Consider the following 20888-nt stretch of genomic DNA (forward strand, 5'->3'; position numbering starts at 1 on the left):
AAGGACAAAATCAAACTTAAAAGCTAAACCCCAGGAGGCAGCTTCAAAAAATAAAATAAAAACTAACCAATCTTTTTTTAATGGTGCTGCTCTTGGCATGCAAGGTAGTTATGTCTCCACTGCAGTACATCTGACTTGTACCAAAAAAAATATAATTGAACTGAATAAATTTGATTTGAAAATGGAATGGATTGCATTGCTTGCAAATTGCAATTGCATCGTAAAATTCCGATGCATCTCCTCTCCCTAGACATACAGAAGGCTTTTGACACAGTTTCTTGGCCCTATTTATTTTATAACCTCCAACGCTGGGGCTTTGGCCCGCACTTTCTAGGCTGGATCAATGCTCTATACAACCACCCACAGGCATACGCGCACTATTCAGGATTTCGCTCAGAACCCTTCCATCTCGTGAGGATTTAGACAGGGCTGCCCCTTATCCCCCTTGTTATTTGCGCTCGTGATCGAACCTTTAGCGGCCCTGATCAGAGCTAACCCTGATATCCGAGGTTTCGAGGTAGCTTCATTCTCACATAAATTGTGTCTCTTCGCACTAATGTTTATTACATCGCCCCATACTACCTTACCAAACCTAATGAACACCTTAGATAAATTTGCTCAGGTTATAAACTTAGCAATGATAAGTGGTTGGACTATAGCCAGGGGATAATTCAGACGGATCTCCCAGTCCCTAATAAGTATACACTAAAAAAGGGAAAAAAAAAAAAAAACACTATGTCCATCGATAGTAGGTAAAGATCAATCAAATTAATAAAATATACAAATTTTAGACATAATTAAAATATATAACAAAAAAATGACATTTAAGAAAATATGACCATCCAGTAGTTCATTTCAGAATTCATATGTGACTTTCAGCCAACATGTTTCGCAAAGAACTTTTCGCTTCATCAGGGCTAAATACGACATCACTGATTCATATTGACTGTATAAACAACAGATAATCTATAATTATATGGTGGTCATACATACTATCAAATCATAATACAACAGTTCCAAAAAACAGAACTCATTTCAACAATTCTCACCTACAATTATAAGTCTAAAGAACAGAGCGATCACCACCACTCGCCAGGCGTCATCTATTGAACCAACTGGTGCAGATTATCCATGGGTGCCAGATCCCAATAGGATAATGCCAACAGGAGGACTGGACCACACAATTAAAAGGCAAGAGTCTGAGAGGACCCGTACTATAAAGAAACAGGAAACCAATAAGTTCCTTCATAAACATTAAACATTATAGATAATTATAGATAATACTACTATATAGTATGCGGGTGCGCACGCACCTTGTGCAGGGACGTCCGGACCGGAAGCAATGCCGGAGGTCATCCCTGACCTTTTTGCTTCCGGTGGGACCGCACGATTTAAAGATGGGAGCGTCGGTGCTGTCTGACAGACGCACCCTCAGCTACCCATCGTTGTTGGCAGGAATCTACCCTCCTGGCTAGGAGCTACGCTGCATCCCCTTTCCCACTATAGGTAAGGCAACTGTTACTTGTTTCTGCTACGGACTGCGGAGGATATTTGGCGCCTAGGGGGGAGACTTAGCAATAGCCTTTATATACTTAACTATATGATAGTATGGTCAATACATTGCCCTATAGGACTCTGGGGGTCTTATCACCCCGCTAGGCTATCAGGATATAGTAAGGCATGTTGATATCTGTTCACTTACACACTTTTCTCTCTTTATGTTTCCCCTCCGGCCCCCCCAGTGAGTGGGGCTTCCCAGCCAAGTGCGCTTCCTATGTGCATCACAGCCTCCCAGCTTCTTAGCTTTTTTAGTTATTAATATGCTTCCCTGTACAAGTTTAGGGACTAGATTTGAAATCAAATAGATCTAATTGACTCATTTGTTAGTACTAATGGAGAGAAATGATTTATCAATATTGCTATATAGTAGTATTATCTATAACTTATTGGTTTCCTGTTTCTTTATAGTACGGGTCCTCTCAGACTCTTGCCTTTAATTGTGTGGTCCAGTCCTCCTGTTGGCATTATCCTATTGGGATCTGGCACCCATGGATAATCTGCACCAGTTGGTTCAATAAATGACGCCTGGCGAGTGGTGGTGATCGCTCTGTTCTTTAGACTTATAATTGTAGGTGAGAATTGTTGAAATGAATTCCCTTTTTTGGAACGGTTGTATTATGATTTGATAGTATGTATGACCACCATATAATTATAGCTTATCTGTTGTTTATACAGTCAATATGAATCAGTGATGTCGTATTTAGCCCTGATGAAGAGAAAAGTTCTTTGCGAAACATGTTGGCTGACAGTCGCATATGAATTCTGAAATGAACTACTGGATGGTCATATTTTCTTAAATGTCATTTTTTGTTATATATTTTAATTATGTCTAAATAAAATTTGTATATTTTATCAATTTGATTGATCTTTACCTACTATCGATGGACGTAGTTTTTTTCCCTGCAAAATCCCATTTGTCTTTGAGAAGGGGGTTTATCCTCTTTTTTCCTTTTTTAGTGTAAATTTGCTCAGGTCTCCGGGTTAGAAGTCAACCAAACAAAATCAAAAGCGCTCAATGTGTCCCTACCAAAAGCTGATCTCGAAATGCTGCGCCAAAATTTCCCTTTTCACTGGTCCTCCACATCTATTCCCTACCTAGGGATCAAATTGACCAAGGACCCATTAAATCTGTTCCAATCCAATTATCTCCCAATGCTAACCCAACTATCTTCTTTACTTAATTCTTGGCTACCTTTATGTGTCTCCTGGCTCAGACGTATTGTGGCTGTGAAAATGTCCTTGTTACCAAAATTATTGTACTTATACAGAGTAGTCCCCATCTACTACCATAGAATCATACAAAACAAAGTCTTCAAATACATCTGGGGCCCCATAAGGCTCAGAGTTGCGAGATCGGTTCTACTCTGTAACAAGCTCAGCGGCGGCCTTGGTATACCCAACTTTTTACATTACTATCACGCGGCCCGGCTGGCCCAGTCCATTCTAAATCTGAAATACCACTCTGGGTTAGCCTTGAGGCCATTGACCTTCACCCGATTACTGTAACCAATTTGTTATGGCTCCCCTCAACAGCGTGGGGACCTATAGCCAATCCATTAACGCAACACACACTTAAGCTCTGGGATAGATTGTAGACCCCTTTAAGTTGATTTCCCCACACTCCCCACTTCTGTCCTTTCTAGGTCAACCTCAATTAAATCCAGCTAACACAGAACCAGCCTCATTTCAAGCCTGGGTCCAGGCGGGTCTGACTCACATTTGCGACCTAATTATTGGTGACTCTATAAAATCGTTTCCAAGTATCCAGGCACAAGCACAGCTCCCGAGCAGAGAGTGCTTCCGCTACCTTCAAATTGCGCATTTTGCTCAAACAACCATAAAATCTAACTCTGGGCTTGATGCTCTAACTGAATACGAACATATGTGCGACTCTGACCCGCATGCCCCAGGTGCGATCTCTCGTCTTTATGCCCACCTTACATCGTCATCCTCAAGCCTTCCCACTTATGCACAGCGATGGTTAAGGGACTTAAATATTAACCTCGAGGTGGACGATTGGATGACCATTTGGACCAATACAAAAAACTCATCTCAAAATGTTGTTGCCTCAGAGGCAAATTACAAAGTGTTAATGCGCTGGTATCTAGTCCCATCTAGAATCGCTAAATTTCTACCCGAATTTCCTCCAAACTGTTTCAGGGGGTGTGGAGACAGAGGCACACACCTGAACATCTGGTGGACATGCCCACTTTTGGGCAACAATATGCCAAATGGCATCTACCCTCCACCAAATCACCTTAGATCCTAACCCAGCTGTAGCCCTTCTTAGCCTTTTTCCGCAAGATTACACCAGAGCACAACTCCGTCTCCTCCTTCATTTATTCACCGCAGCCAAGCAAACGATTGCTAAGGCTTGGAAAACACCCATTCTTAGTATAGTCGAAATGAAGAATAGGATCACCCAAGCAATGATACACAGCAAAATTGAAGCGAAAATCCTAGATAAAGTCCCCCAGCACACCAAAACCTGGCAACCCTGGGTTGAGCACTTTTTTGTCCACAGATATAGACGAAAATCTCTTGGTACTCTGAGTAGGTCCTAGCGTCATTCTAGGACTTTGAACTCGCACTCGCGCCCGTGCGGTCCGACCGGTCTACCCCCCCTATTCTACTAACTCTCATTCCCTTCTTTCAGACCTTCTCTTCTCCGCTACTCTTCTTTCCCCCCCTTTTCTCTTCCTTCTTATCTTCCACTACTAACTATTGGTAATGTACTCTGTCTCATGAGATGATCCCAGTGGCTCTCTTGCCTGTGTTCTTAAGGAACCGCCGGCATCCTAATATATCGAATATGGGGACCCTGTTCCCTTTCACTGTTCACAACTTTGGTTATGCTGAATCAATGTGTTATCTGATTGAGTATCCATCTTTTGTAATACCATCTATTTTTCTTTATGCCTACGTTATATTGTCCAACTGTTATATGCACTGTTTAATATTTATACTGTACCCTGTACTGAACTGTATGAAACAGTTACTTGTCAATTACCAATAAAATATTTGAAAAGAAATTGCAATTGCATGCTATTTTATTTTTTTGAGCTATTCTGTAGTATACTTCATGCGCCTTGTTGTCATTGAATAAAATTTGTCACTTTGACTCAGCGTAGTATTACAAGTTATACGACACTGACATGACAGCAAGCACATTAATTTTTTTAAACATGACTGTACGCAATAAATATAATTATTAATATATATTTATTGCATACTGTCATGTCAGTACTGTATAACTTATACTACGCTGTCAAAGTGACACATTCAATAACAGCAAGCGCATGAATTTTATACTGTATACTACAGAATAGCTTAAAAAAAAAAAAAAAAAAAATAGCTTGCAGTTTGCAAATCCATTACATTCCATTTCAAATCATATTTAATCACTCAGTCAGTTCAATTATATAATTTTTTTGCTACAAATCAGATCAGACGTACTGCAGTGCAGACACAGTTATTTTAAATAGTCAGTACTAGACTAATACTATAATAAAATAATCAAGAAATAAAATTACTAGTTTGTTTCTGTCAGTTTAAGAAGGCAAAAGCAGCAATGCTCACCGGCGAATAGTAATGGTAGCCATCCAGGAGTGACAGTGCCCACTCTTGTACTTGAGTATGCTATGTGCAGCCCTCTATAAAGCCGTCTCTTGCTTCCCAGCAGCGCCTCAGGTCCCAGCATCGTCTCACAAGCACGAGGAGCGTCCGCAGGGAAGGTGCAAGCGTCTCAGCAGGGAACATGCTTACGAGTGCGGCGTCTTAACCGCGAGGAACATGCACGCCACCCACACAACGAGTGACATCACCTGCTGGTTCTGCCGCCTCGAGTGCTCATGCACGATTTTCGGCGCCCGTATCGGCAAGAATTCTTTTCAGCTTTTTGCCGAAAGGGCCATTTTCGGCCGATATGTTTCGGAGGCCCAAATTTCGGTGCATCCCTAGTGAATTTTATATCCATTTTCTCAGTCGATTAATTAAATCCCATATTTTAAATACATTTCTAGTCAGGTCATGTGCTTCTTGGTCTAGTGTTCTATGCTTCCGTGGTACCCATATATTTTTGTGCAGTAATGTCCTGCTTAAAGTGTTTTCAATCTTAACCCACTTTTTCCTCGCTCACCCATTCTACCATTCGTGAAATAACTGCTTTATAGTATCCATTTATGTCTGGTGCTGCTAAACCTCCGTGTTTTTTCTTTTCTGATGAATAATGCGAATTTTACTCTCGGCTTTTTATTTTTGAGAAAATTATATATATGATTTTTTTTTTTTTTTGTTTTGGAAGGATCACCATTTTTAACATATTTATCCTTCCCATTCAGGAGAGGTCTCAACTAAATTTTCTTAAATTCCGTTTTGATCTCATTCAGTAATGGGATATAATTAGCCAAGTATAACTTTTCTAATGCAGGCATCAGCTTAATTCCTTAAGCTTAAGTATGATAGTTCTCTTCCCACCCATGTGAATGGGAATTCCCTTTGTAGTGCAAGTTTTTTTTTTTTCTCTACGCTTATATTTAGTATTTGTTTTTATGGGATTAATCTTAAAATTCAAGAGTTTCCCATATTTTTTTTATTTCTCTAATTATATTTGGCAGTGTCACCCTTGGTTTGGTTACATACAATTACATATCATCTGCGTATGCGGCCACATTATGTTCGCCCTCTCCCACTCTCGCCCCTCCTACATCGTCACTATTCTGCAAAGTTGCCAGAAATGGTTCTAATGACAGTATATACAGGAGTGGCAAGAGCAGGCACCTTTGTCTTGTTCCACTGAACATTTTAAAAGGCAGCAAAATACTTCCACTTCTCACTTAAAGCGGAGTTCCACACAAAAATGGAACTTCCGCTTTTCAGAACCCTCCCCCCCTCCGGCGTCACATTTGGCACCTTTCAGGGGGGAGGGGGGTGCAGATACCTGTCTAAGACAGGTATTTGCACCCACTTCCGGCATAGACTCCCATGGGAGTCTACGCCTCTTCCCGTCCCCACCGCGCTGTCTCCTGGGAAACACACAGCTCCCAGGAGAGAGCGGGGACCACTTGGGACGCGCAGCGCGACTCGCGCATGCGCAGTAGGGAACCGGGAAGTGAAGCCGCAACGCTTCACTTCCTGATTTCCTCACATAGGATGGCGGCGGCAGCTGCCGAGAACCGAGCGGGTTCTCGGCGTCAACTGCCGACATCGCTGGACCCTGGGACAGGTAAGGGGCCATGTATTAAAAGTCAGCAGCTGCAGTATTTGTAGCTGCTGGCTTTTAATATTTTTTTTTTTTTTTTTGGCAGTGTGGGTGGACCCCCACTTTAACCCTCACCATCGCCATAGGGCCACTGTATAGATTTTTAATCCAACACATAATTTTAGGTACCAATCCTAGATGTTGGAGCGTGTCCATCATAAATCCCCAGTCTACCCTGTCAAATGCTTTCTCTGCGTCAATTGACAGAAGTAGCGCTGGGGTTTTTTCCCTTTCGCAGCATTAACATTGTTCTTATACTATTATCCCTGCCTTCTCTACCAGGTACAAACCCTGTTTGGTCTGCGTGCATCACATTTTTTTAGTCTCGATGCCAGAATTTTTGCATATAAAAACTTTGTATCGCCGTTCAGCAACACTATGGGCCTATAATTAGAACAGACAGTTTTATCCTTTAGCTCTTTGGGTATTATTGTAATATGGGCTAGTAATGACTCTTATTTCTTCATTTGCCCCTATTTTGTTCAGATAGTTGCACAATTTTGGTATTAATTGATTTTGGAATTTTTTATAGTATTTAAATCGTAAACCAATCGGGTCCTGGGCTTTTCCCTATAGATATTTCCTTCAATGCCTTTCTAATTTCATCTTGTGTAATTGGTTCATCTAGTTCCTTCAATCTGCCTACTGGTATTTTTATTAGTTTGGCGTCTATTAGGTACAGAAAAACCTTGGATTGCGAGCATAATTTTTTCCAGAAACATGCTTGTAATCCAAAGCACTCTTATATCAAAGAAAATTTTCCCATAAGAAATAATGGAAACTCAGATGATTCCTTCCACAACCATTTATTCATAAGTCCTTCAGTCTATAGTCCATATAAAAAGGTTACAGCAATGTGATAGGTTGTGTAATCATAAAATGTCCATTCACAAAGGGATTAGAAGCAAAATCCATCAGGAGTTGCAAAGTATAAAAGAGAAGAGAGTCACCTCTAAGTGTAGCAATATGGTTGCATTTAAGAAAGGTACAACATTTAGCAACTCACATGGCTGATGATTAAAAGAGGCACATCTAAGTATGCAGGAATCCGGGGTAAAGCTGTCAACATAGACCGCCCTACTCACCTCTGGCTCTCACCGCTGTCAGTCTGCAATCGTGACCAGGAAGACTACCCTGCAGTAGAGCGATCTGAGAGCGAGGCTTGAAGCGCTCGTGGAAGGGATGACCTCGATGGTGGTGTAGTGGATGGTCTATGACTGTGGACAGCTTTACCCAGGATGCCTGCATACTTAGATTTGCCTCTTTTGATCATCAACCATGCGAGTTGGTAAATGTACCTTCATTAAAATTTAACCATATTGCTACACTTAGAGGCACCTCTCCTCTCTTTTATACTCAGTTGTGACGTGACACTAATTGTATATCAAGACATCGCTTGTATATCAAGTCAAAATTTATTTAAAAATTTTGCTAGTCTTTCAAAACGCTCTCAAACCAAGGTTTTACTGTAGCCTTGTATTTTTATTTTTCTTATTTCTTCTTCCTTTTGTGTCTCTGTTTCTGATCGAGTATAATGCACTGTAGTATGTTTGAAAAGCCTTTGCGACATCAGTTGTTTTATACACCATTTCTCCTCTCTCGTTTTTTATCCTTTCTATACAATTTAAAGTCTTCTTAGTCCTTAGAATTTTTGCAAGGTGTTTCCCTGGTTTATTTCCCCATTTGTAGCTCTCCTTTATCACTCTGTTAAATACCTTTCTTGGTTCCTGTTCCATCAATCTTTTAGTTGATCTCTTTTTATGATTAAAACCTGATGGGTTTAGACTTCCACTTGCTTTTTATACCTTTGTTCTAATTCATATATTTCTTTGACCATTTTTTCCCCATAGTATTTACTCTCCTTTTTTTCTTGCCCCAATAGAGATCAACTTTCCCCTAATGAAAGCTTTGTGGGCTTCCCATATAGTTGCCTTTGTTCACTCTGAGTAAGTCCTAACATTTACCTGGTGGTATATTACCGGCAGGGGTTTGCAGTCCCCTTTGTGGTAGCAACCATTTTAGAGGAAGAAGATAAAATGTGTTAACTGATACTTAGTGGACTACTGATCCCAGCATGTCCGATGCAAATCCTGCCAGCCCTCCTGGCTGCAACGACCCGACTTCACAACAACCCCACAGTCTCTCCCCCTGGTTCTACTCCCAACTCCTGGCATGTCTCTTCCAGAGCTTTCCACTCACCGACCCCAGCATTGATCCCTCCTGAATGACTTGCCTGGACGTTCTCCCAACGGTCCTCTTTCCTGCTCCAGGACACCTCTCAATGACCGTGTAGAGAGAGGCTCCCTCTCAGCTCCTGATCTGAGGTACACCCCCCCCCCCCAGACCACGACAGTCTAACACTCCATTATTCAGTTCATCCACCCGACAACTCCTCCCACAGCAGACTGACCATGGTATATATATATATATATATATATATATATATATATATATATATATATATATATATATATATATATATATATATATATATATATATATATATATATATATATATATATATATATATATATCTATCTATATCTATCTATCTATATATATATCTATCTATATCTATCTATCTATATCTATATCTATCTATCTATCTATCTATCTATCTATCTATCTATCTATCTATATATATATCTCCTGCCCCCTGCCAATCCTAGTTGGGGATTGATCAAGGCTCCCACATGCACCCCATGTCACTCCAGCTCTCTGCCCTGCCCAGTTTCTAGAACCTTCTCCCTGGAAACAGAGGCGGCGCCCAAGAGCTGAGGCACATGTCAGTCACCTGCTGCTACACTAAAACCACTCCCCTGCCCCCAGAACAAAACAAACAGGCCTAGCTTACAGCTAGGCATGCCTAAATTTACCTGCACTGGCAGTATACACAAAAAAACACTACACTAGCACCTATCTAAAAAGGTAGATTCTCACGGCAGAACATCTTTCAAATAACAATTGGGCTAACCTTACTGTTCAGTTTTTTTGATTCAGTGATGTGTATCCCCCCCCCCCCAAAAAAAAAAAAAAAATTGCGTATGAAAGGCTGCTGCGCAAATACAGTGTGACATAAAATTTTGTAAAGACCGCCATTTTTTTCTCTAGGGTCTCACACACATATACATACACACACGTTTGGGGGCTCTAAGCAATTTTCTAGCAAAAAATACTGATGTTAACCTGTAAGCAACAAGTGTCAGAAAAAGGTTCAGTCTTTAAAGAGATACTAAATTTTTTTTTTTTTTTTTTTTTTTTTAAAAAGCACGGCATGTTATACTTACCTCCTCTGTGCACTTGGTTTTGCACAGAGCATCCCAGATCCTCCTCTTCTCAGGTCTCTCTTTGCTGATCCTGGCCCCTCCCTTCTATCGAGTGCCCCCACAGTCAGCAGCTTCCTATGGAGGCACTGGAGCCGCATCACAGCTCCATGTGTCCATTCAGACATGGAACCCCGACCCCTCCATCCCTGAGTGGTTGACTTTGATTGACAGCCGCGGGAGTCAATGGCGCCACTGCTGTGTCTTAGCCAATCAGGAGGAGTGGCCTGGATGGTTTAGACACTCGTGGACATCGCTGGGGAGAGATGGGGCCCAGGTAAGTAATTAGGAGGGTGCTGGGGTGGCTGCTACACACAAGGTTTTTTAGCTTGATGAAAAAAAAAAAAAAAAAAAAAAAAAAAAAAAAAAAAAAAAAAAACACACACAACACTTTTGCATTTACAACCCCTTTATGTGGTTAAACTGACCTCATTTACAGATTGAAGTTCATTGCTTTGATCTTTTTTTTTTTTTTTTTTTTTTTTTTTTTTAAGAACTAAATGTTAACTTTGTATCTCTTCTCCATCCCTCAGCGCTGAGGAATGTTGATAAACATTTGCCTGCTTTTTTTTTTTTCTTGACAGCTCGGCTCTGCACGGTATACATAGAATCGCAGAAATGGCCAGCTCAAGCTCATTATGAAATACTCACCTTAGGTCAAAGCCCCCGCAGCAGTCCCGGCACACTGCTCTGCCCGGCGACATGTCTCCCGGAGTTATTTCCAGGTATCACAGGCTCCGATGCTGTGATTGGCCGGAGCCACGATGACGTCACTCCCGCGCATGCGTGCGGGAGCCACAGGTAACGGCACGTCAGCTGAAGCAACAGCATGAACGAGCTGTTGCTTCAGTGCGCATGTGCCCATGACATCGGCACATGCTGATATGGGGGATGTCTCCTAAATCGTGCAGGTTTAGGTGATATCCATGGTAGCTACAGGTAAGCATTATAGGTTTACCTGTAACGAAAAGTGGTTGTAAAAGGGTTTACAACCACTAATCTGTACCAGAATGGTGGGAAGAAAGAAAAAAAGTGTGGAGAAGGCTTGGAACAGCTTATGATCCGAAGCACACAACGTCATCTGTAAAACATGGTGGAGGCAGTGTGATGGCATGGGCATGTATGGCTTCCAGTGAAACTGGGTCATTGGCGTTTATTGATGATGTGAAATAAGACAGAAGCAGTCAGATGATTTCTGCAGTGTTTAGAGATATCCTGTCAGCCCAGATTCAGCCTAATGCAACCAAGGTTGATTGGACGGCACTTCACAGTACAGATGGACAATGATCCAAAACACACTGCAAAAGCAACCCAGGAGCTTTTGAAGGAAAATAAGTGGAATATTCTGCAATGGCTGAGTCAATCACCTGATCTTAACCCAATTGAGCATGCATTTCACTTGCTGAAGGCAAAGCTAAAGGCAGAAAAGCCCACAAAGAACAACTGAAGACAGCTGCAGTTAGAGCCTGACAAAACATCAGAAAGGAGGAAACCCAGTCTTTGGTAATGTCCATGGGTTCCAAACTTTAGGCAGTCATTGCCAGTAAAGGATTCTCAACAAAATATTAAAAATTAACATTTTATTTATGAATATATTCATTTGTCCAATTACATTTGAGCCCCTAAAAATGGGTGGGGGACTGTATAAAAATGATTGCAGTTCCTAAAATTTGTACTTGAAATTTACATTCAACCCCTTGAATTAAAGCTGAAAGTCTGCACTTCAAATTCATTTGGATTGTTTCGTTTTAAATTTTATTCTGGTGGCATACAGAGCCAAAAAGTATGAAAATTGTGCCTGTGTCCAAATATATATGGACCGAACTACATATAGAGTTATACCTTCAAATGCACACCAACAGATGATACAAAAATGTGAGAGTCATAATACAACCTGATTAAAGTGGTTGTAAACCCTTACAGACCACTTTGTGCTACAGGTAAGCCTATAATAAGGCTTACCTGTAGGGGGCGGACTGGAACGAAGCTGCGAGCGGCTTCGTTCCAGTCTTCTTGCTGTAAACGCGGAAGCGACGTCATGACGTCACTTCCCGTTTACTCGGCTGCCAATGGCGCCGAATTTAAAAAAGTACACAGTATTCAGAATCGCCGTTTTCGGCGATCTGAATACTTTGAAGTGTAAAGGAGGGATGGGGGGTCTTTTAGACCCCCCATCCCTCCATAAAGAGTACCTGTCACCACATATTACTGTCACAAGGGATGTTTACATTGCTTGTGACAGCAATAAAAGTAAAAAAAAAAAAAAAAATTTTAAACACAATTTATAAAGTACAAAAATAAATAAAATAAATAAAAAAAAAAAAAATTTTTTTTTAAAGTGCCCCTGTCCCCGCGAGCTCGCGCAGCGAAGAAAACGCATACTGAAGTCGCGCCCGCATATGTAAACGGTGTTCAAACCACACATGTGAGGTATCGCCGCGATCGTCAGAGCGAGAGCAATAATTCTAGCCCTAGACCTCCTCTGTAGCTCAAATCTGGTAACCGTAAAAAATTTTTAAAGCGTCGCCTATGGAAATTCAAAGGTACCGTAGTTCGTGCAATTATAAAGGGTGACATGTTTGGTATCTATTTACTCGGCGTAACATCATCTTTCACATTATACAAAAAAATTGGGGTAACTTTACTGTTTGGATTTTTTAAAATTCATGAAAGTGTCACTTTTCCAAAAATTTGCGTTTAAAACACCGCTGCACAAATACCGTGTGATAAAAAAATATTGCAACAATCGTCATTTTATTCTCTAGATTCTCTGCTAAATATATATATATATATATATATATATATATAATGTTTGGGGGTTCTAAGTAATTTTCTAGCAAAAAATATGGATTTTAACTTTTAAACACCAAATTTCAAAAATAGGCTTAGTCATGAAAGGGTTAAAGCTAGGTAGGGTGAAATTCCTCTTGAAAGCGGTTGAAAAGACAATTAATTAATTAAAATAATAAACATTGTGACAACTTGGAGGGTTTTGTAGTTCATTGGTAGTGCAAAAGAGTGAGTTTACTCCAGGCCAGAAGTACATTACAGGGCTTTTTCTGCCCACTTTTATACAAAAGAAAGCAAAAATTCACACATGAATATCGTCCCACGCAGGGTGTTCTCACCATCAATACGAACAAAACACAGGATTCAACCTCCTGCCTCTTTATCAGCCCTGTGGCTCGGTCCCCATGCCTTGGTCCTCCTGGCCGTCAACCACAGTCCAAGTGCTCATGGACAAAACTCTGTACCTCCGTCAGCTTGGCTTCTTACCCAGCAGCTCCCAGCTGCTACATCCTTCACAGGTTTGAGCCTCGGTCTGTCCCGACCTAGTCAGCTTGGTGCAGACATGCACCTCTCACTGCTACCTTCACGCACTGACCACTAAACCTGGCTCTACTATGAACCCAGCAAACACCTGCACCATTAGTGTGAAATTTTTCCTGAAAAATCTGACCTAGACAGACATTTTAGACCGTGGCATGGGCTCGTCCTGTCACAACATGTTATACTTACCTGCTTTGTGCAATAATATTGTACAGAGCAGCCCCTTACCTACTCTTCTTGGGTCCTCTGCTGGTGCAGTCCACTCCTCCTCTTCTGTGTCTGCCCCCCCATAGCAAGCTGTGTGCTGTTCAGGTGCACTACTGAGCGACACAGCGTGGATCAGCCCCACTCCCCATTTCCTCCTCCAGGATTTGACTGACAGTAGCAGGAGCCAATGGCTCCCACTGCTTTTAGTGAAGCCTGTGAGATCAGAGCGATGGGAGAGAAGAGATTCGGCCCAGTGTTCTGTCCGATAGTGCCCACTATTCAAAAGTGTCAGGGTTGCACTGCGCATGCGCGTTACGAAATAGCACAACAGCTGATTTTACGATTAGCTGTTGTGATAGCGCCTGTGCACAATAGCCAGCGGAAGAAAATTTTCTGTCGGATTGTGCCTCGCGCTCCCGAGGCGTGTTCATGTTGGTGAGGGGCGGATTTATAAATGATGGCCTGTGCTGCAAAGATGGGGGTGGAATTTTTAAAGATGGCCAGTGGCGAAAAAAAAAAAAAAAAGTCTTTTTGAAACTATTTGCAAATTAGAGGGTCTTGCAATTAAGCTGCAACACAACATCAAAATCGGCACTGATACTGTGGCAAATATCTTGTGTTAGCTAGCTAAATACAGCCTGCAAACCCGCCCATCAACATAGAAAAACCCGCCCTTCAGTTGACAAAACATGCCACGCAATCGTCCAGGAAGAATAGCAGAAAAAGTTTTGTTTTGCAGCACTGGCCATCTTTAAAAATTCCGCCCCATCTTTGCAGCACTGGCCATCATTTATAAATCTGCCCCCAACATGTACAAATCCGCCTCTCACCGACAAGAACACACCTCGGGAGCAGGAGGCACAACCTGACAGAAAATTTTCTTCTGTCGGCTTTTGTGTGCAGGCGCCATCTCAACAGCTGATCGTAAAATCAGTTTATGTACTGTACCGTACGGCGCATGCACCGTTCGTCCTGGGCACAGCAATGGATCGATGAAGGACTCAGGTAAGTGTTGAGGGAAAGAACTGGGCACAGCAAGTGGTAAAAAAAAATATTTTACCCCAATGTAGAGATAGCATTAAGAATGTTTTAAGTTTAAAACCAGTTTAATTTCCTGTTCCAGAGATGCAACAGGGAATAATCAGAAATTCTAATAAAGTGAAGGCAGGGGGCTGTGTAGGTTTACAAGCAGCCACAGAGAGTTTCCCAACAACAAGAGGTAAAAAGGTGACAGGGGAGGGAGCTCCAGCACACAGCCTGTGATTGACAGCCTCAGCTTTGTTCCTGTGTGCAGGGGGTGTGTCCCTTTCCTCCAATCAGCTTTCACTGAGCTCTGCAGAGTTTAAAGAGGAACTGCAGTCTACTCACAAAATTTGTAATAAAAACATCTTTGCCATTCTGAAGCTTCCCTCCAACCACTTTGCATATTATTTCATATATACTGTAATGCTGTACTTGCCAAATATCCTGTAGAAATCTCCCTCCACTGAGTCTGGCTGCAACCATTTTAACTGTGGGCAGCTGAAGCTGTTGCCCATTCACTTCCTGGATTTACACGGTCACACCTCCAGCTCTCATTGGCCCGCTTATGACGGAGTAGAATTATAGGGGTCTGATAATGTTGAGTTATATACGGTATACAGTGCCTTAACAAAAGTATTCACCCCCTTGGCTTTTTTACCTATTTTGTTACATTACAGCCTTTAGTTCAATTTTTTTTTAATCTGAATTACCGTGTTTATCTGCGTATAACACATGCCAGCGTATAACACGCACCCCATTGCAGCCTTGTCAGTGTCCCTCATTGCAGCCTTGTCCCCCATTGCAGCCTTGTCAGTGTCCATCTGTAGTCCCTCATTGCAGCTGTATCCCTCATTGCAGCCTTGTCAGTGTCCATCTGCCTTGCACTGTGTTTGCAATGGCGTTTAAAAATGGCGCTGCCGTTCTCGGACGCTTTCGGCCATTCTCGGCGGCTCTCGGACGCACTTGGCTTTCGGCGGCTCACACGGGACTGCTAGAGCCGCCGAAAGCTGCTGAGGGCTGCCAAGAATGGCCGAAAGCCGCCGAAAGCAGCCAAAAGCCGCACAATCGGCGGGGGATCGGCGTATAAACACGCACCCATGATTTTCCCCTGATTTTAAGGGGAAAAAAGTGCGTGTTATACGCCGATAAATATATGTGATGGATCAGAACACAATAGTCTAAGTTGGTGAAGTAAAATTAGAAAAACATATACATAAAATTATTTTTCAGAAATAAAAAACTGATAATTGGCATGTGCGTATGTATTCACCCCCTTTGTTATGAAGCCTACAAAAAGCAACCAATTACCTTCAAAAGTCACATAATTAGTGAAATGATGTCCACCTGTGTGCAATCTAAGTGTCACATGACCTGTCATTACATATACACACCTTTTTGAAAGGCCGCAGGGGCTGCAACACCTTAGCAAGAGGCACCACTAACCAAACACTGCCATGAAGACCAAGGAAATCTCCAAACAAGTAAGGGACAATGTTGTTGAGAAGTACAAGTCAGGGTTAGGTTATAAAAAAAATATCCAAATCTTTGATGATCCCTAGTAGCACCATCAAATCTATCATACCAAATGGAAAGAACATGGCACAACAGCAAACCTGCCACTAAGACGGCCGCACACCAAAACTCACGGACCAGGCAAGGAGGGCATTAATCAGAGAGGCAGCACAGAGACCTAAGGTAACCCTGGAGGAGCTGCAGAGTTCCACACCAGAGACTGGAGTATCTGTACATAGGATGACAATGAGCCGTACGCTCCATAGAATTGGGCTTTATGGCAGAGTGGCCAGAAGAAAGCCATTACTTTCAGCAAAAAACAAAATGGCACATTTTGATTTTGCGAAAAGGCATGTGGGAGACTCCCAAAATGTATGAAGGAAGGTGCTCTGGTCTGATAAGACTAAAATTGAATTTTTTAGCCAAAGAAAACGCTATGTCTGGCGCAAACCCAACACATCACATAAAGAACACCATCCCCACAGTAAAACACGGTGGTGGCAGCATCATGCTGTGGGGATGTTTTTCAGCAGTCAGGACTGGGAAACTGGTCAGAGCTGAGGGAAAGATGGATGGTGCTAAATACAGGGATATTCTTGAGCAAAACCTGTACTCTGTGTGTGATTTGAGGCTAGGACGGAGGTTCACCTTCCAGCAGGACAATGACCCCAAAACACACTGCTAAAGCAACACTTGAATGGTTTAAGGGGAAACATGTAAATGTGTTGCAATGGCCTAGTCAAAGCCCAGACCTCAATCCAATAGAAAATCCATGATCAGACTTAACGATTGCTGTTCACAAGCGCAACCGATCCAACTTGAAGGAGCTGGAGCAGTTTTGCAAGGAGGAATGGGCAAACATCCCAGACTTGGGGCTGTGATAGCCGCAAAAGGTGGCTCTACAAAGTATTGACTTTAGGGGGTTGAATAGTTGCGCAAATTGACTTTTTCTGTTATTTTGCCCTATTTGTTGTTTGCTTCACAATAAAAAAAAACAAAAAAAACAAAAAAAAACAAAAAAAAACAAACCATATTTAAAAGTTGAGGACATGTTCTGTAAATTAAAATTAAACAACCCATGTTAATTCCAGGTTGTGAGACAAAACTTTTGCAAGGCACTTTTTTTTTACTTTCCCCAGGTGTTTTGTTTTTTTTGGTCTAGTTTCAATTCCTGGGAAGTCGAAACTGTTGGATATGTGACAACACAAAACTACTGATAAGAACCCAGAAAGCTGCTCAAAATGGGCTCTGGTACCAAAACCAGTCTGAACTGACCAGATACTGCTGAAATCTCTTTTTTTGCCAGTCACATGAAGTAACCACCCATTTAACTGACCCCTTGTTACTATTTTTTAGGCTTTATTCTATTTTCAACTGATGATCCAGCCAGTAAGTCTGTTGTTTTTCAATAGAAAACCTTGTCAGGGAAGAGACAAACCATTAACACTGACAGTGGTGCTTAAAATGATCAGCTTTTATTTATTTAAAACCTTTATCCCAAAAAGTCAAAACTGTTTGCTATAAAATATTAGCTGGAGTTCTGCCTCAATGTGTTACTGTATTTAAAGTAGAACTATAGGCTTTTTTGCCATTTTGGATAGAGTAAGGGAGAGATATAACCCCCTTTAAGTTTTCTGTGTCCCATTGTTGAGATTTTCCTTCACTTCTTGTGCCATAGCCAAACAGGATGTGAGGGGAAATTCTTGCAAATGAAGGGAACTCCTTGGGGACCCCTAGGTCACCACAATTAGTGTCCCTATTGGAAGATTTCCCCTCTCTTACGACAATCAAAAATTGGGGGGGATTTTATTTTACTTTCATTTTCAATGATAATGGTAAGCAGGACAAATAGAGAGGGTGAATCCCCTTAATGGGGACACAGACAGCAATAAAAACTGCCAAGCATTCTAATCCCACTCCACTCTATCCAAAAGAAAAGGGAAGAAGGAAGGAGGGGGGTGAATGGGGAGTTTGCCCTTAGTATACTTTATTGCCGCCCAGCAACAGTACTGTGGCAGCTATATTGCGCAAAACAGCCTACCTGTACATCGCTTCATGCAATAGATACAGTGGATGCGCGCACTCGATGTCCGCCAGCCACCCACAATCGCGGTACAGAGAGGCAAAACGGGGATCTGCCTATGTAAACAAGGTGGATCCCCATTCTGACAGGGGATAACATGGAGATCTGCTGTTCCTAGTGATCAGGAACAGCAATCTCTGTGCTGTCCCAGTAAGCCCTTCCCCCACACTGTTAGAACACACCCATGCAACACAGTTAACCCCATGATCGCACCCTAGTCCATAAATCTTCTTTCCCCTATTTTGTAGACACTATAACCTTTGCACAAATTATATATTCTCAGTAATTTTCTAGCAAAAAAATTAATTTTAACTTGAAACCAACAAATGTCAGAGAAAAGATTTAGTGTTTAAACTTTTTTCACTTACACACAAAGTCTATTCCATTGACAAATTGTTACAATGTTTATACTTAAGTTCAACTGATAAAGAATGTTTTGGCTCTTGGCAGACTGCCCAGTTTTTCTAATATATATTTTTTTTTTGGATATTATAGCAGAAAGTAAAAAAAAAAAAAAAAAAAATGTAATATATATATATATATATATATTTATTCTATATCTAAATTGTCAGTCTTTTTGTTTATAGCACAAAAACTAAAAAGGAGGTGAGGTGATGAAATACCACCAAAAGTAAGCTCCATTTCTGGGAAGAAAAGGAGATCAATTTCATTTGGGTACAGCGTCGCACAAACGCGTAATTGTCAGTTAAAGCGACGCAGTGTCGTATTGCAAAAAAATGGCCTGGTCATTGGGAGGGGTAAATCCTTCCAGGGCTGAAGTGGTAAAATCTGCTAAAATTTGTAACACCCCCTCCCCAAACTGCCACAGCTACTATACAAATCTGCCCCCTGTGCTCATTCATCCAGAGTGGTGTCTCTCTAATATAGAGTATGTGTTACCGGCCAGATCACCAGGGGAAAATAGGGGGAGGGGAAAAGCCTAAAAAAAGAAAACGAATAAAGACTCTACATCACATGAATGGTAAGCTGCAATACATGACAATTTTTGGTTTTGAGTTAATATTGTGTGTTTGAAACCTGCCCAACCGCAGCTCCCTTATGAAGTAAAATACACTTTCTATAATAAAAAGAAAATTGCTCGTGTAACCCACGTACACACACACACATTTATCGTTCCTGCGCATTCAATAAAACGTAACAAAAGCGCAACAGAACACAGGTTCACAAAGGAGGGGAATAGTTCTTACCATCTAGCTGCAGCACATTAGGGAATGCAGAAGCATCGTTCTAATAACACAGTACTACAGCATGTCCCGGAAGAAGTGACGCTTCTCCAAAACACTTCCTGGTTGCGATCGGCCCACTGCTTCACGGCTAGCCAATGGGCGTTTCAAGCATCACAATCATGTGACTTCGCTAGGACTGTACAATGTGACCTTCTGGTTCAAAGTGCGGAGGAAGTGATTGTTACAGCTCTGAGCGGAAGTATTGTGTGTTGTCAGGAAGAGCGCTGAGTAGGGAGCTACTGGCTCTGTGATTAGTACGGAAAATATTTCACGTGGTTCTGCTTCCAAGTGTCTACGTTCTAACATACCAGCTTTTCTCCAGGCCCTGACCAGAGTCGGCGCTTTCTACTATCTTCTTTCTCTGGCGTTCTGCTACACTAAAATCGCGTGCAAACTTGTTTTGGTGCTTCTGCATTCTGTGACATGCTTCTTTCATGTGTGTGACTTCTCATCAACACTTTGGGGTCATTCAGAAAACATAAGTGTCAAAAACACACCGATCAGGTCCATAAAGCAAATCCTAAGCGATATTAAAACTAAAACATGTAATATATCGCACTTTACCAATGCTTAGATATAGTGCCTGCATTAGTTTTCTTTTTAGGCTTTTCCCCCCTCTGTTTTCACCTGGTGATCTGGGCTGTAACACTTCCTGTATTAGGGTTAGCGTTGCCAGTGCCACCTTTTCGCCAAGCCAAACCCGAACACTTTAGCAGCGCACACCATTTAAATTTTTTTGTAGTACATTAAATTCATTACCTCTGTACAAAGCAATACACCGCAATTTTTTTATGTAGTATACACTTAACATATTGACTCGGTTAAATTGATGATAGGCAACTCCTATCCTCATATTGATTAGTGGTTCCAAATTAATAATAACTACTGCAGTAGGGAACAGACACAAAAGATATGCTCCGCATCTTTCCAAATTACTGTTCTGCTTTATTATTTTATTATGACGCAATTGAAGGTTTTTATGCACATGATTACGTAGGTATCACATAAATATTACAATTGTAGGTTTATCGTAACAAGGGGCGTTACATAGGCAGGCTTATTCTAATCAGGACTCGAAAGAATGTAAACATTTACTGAAAACATTATTAGTGCTGTGTGCACAGTGAAGGCAGTGTGCAATACATACAAAATACAATACAATTATATACAGAACTTACAAATTTCCATTACAGTCTCCCCTCTTTTGATCAATATTTTGATCACTAACCATACCTGCTATAACCTTTAACCTGGAACCTTCACACGCTTAGGTGGAGGTAGTCCTGGCCAAAGAGGCAAAAAACTCCATTGTGGAGAAAATAATAGCTGAGCAACTTTTTCAT

General features: G+C 41.5%; 1 protein-coding gene across 4 annotated transcripts in view; it reads right to left on the reverse strand.

Moving 5' to 3' along the window:
• Nucleotides 1-19658, reverse strand: part of ICE1 (interactor of little elongation complex ELL subunit 1) — a 467878-nt gene extending 448220 nt beyond the window's left edge. For 2 of the 4 annotated variants that reach the window (XM_073630759.1, XM_073630756.1), the window contains exon 1: nt 19507-19658. Coding sequence is in view for 1 of the 4 variants with exons in the window: in XM_073630758.1 (XP_073486859.1) it covers nt 19507-19509 (3 nt within the window). In the remaining 3 variants the exon portion in view is untranslated. The remainder of the gene's footprint in view (nt 1-19506) is intronic. The other 2 variants (XM_073630758.1, XM_073630757.1) reach the window with 2 other exon arrangements.
• Nucleotides 19659-20888: the final 1230 nt, after the last annotated feature.

Source organism: Aquarana catesbeiana, linkage group LG05 (assembly GCF_042186555.1).
Source record: "Aquarana catesbeiana isolate 2022-GZ linkage group LG05, ASM4218655v1, whole genome shotgun sequence".
Taxonomy (NCBI): Eukaryota; Metazoa; Chordata; class Amphibia; order Anura; family Ranidae; genus Aquarana; species Aquarana catesbeiana.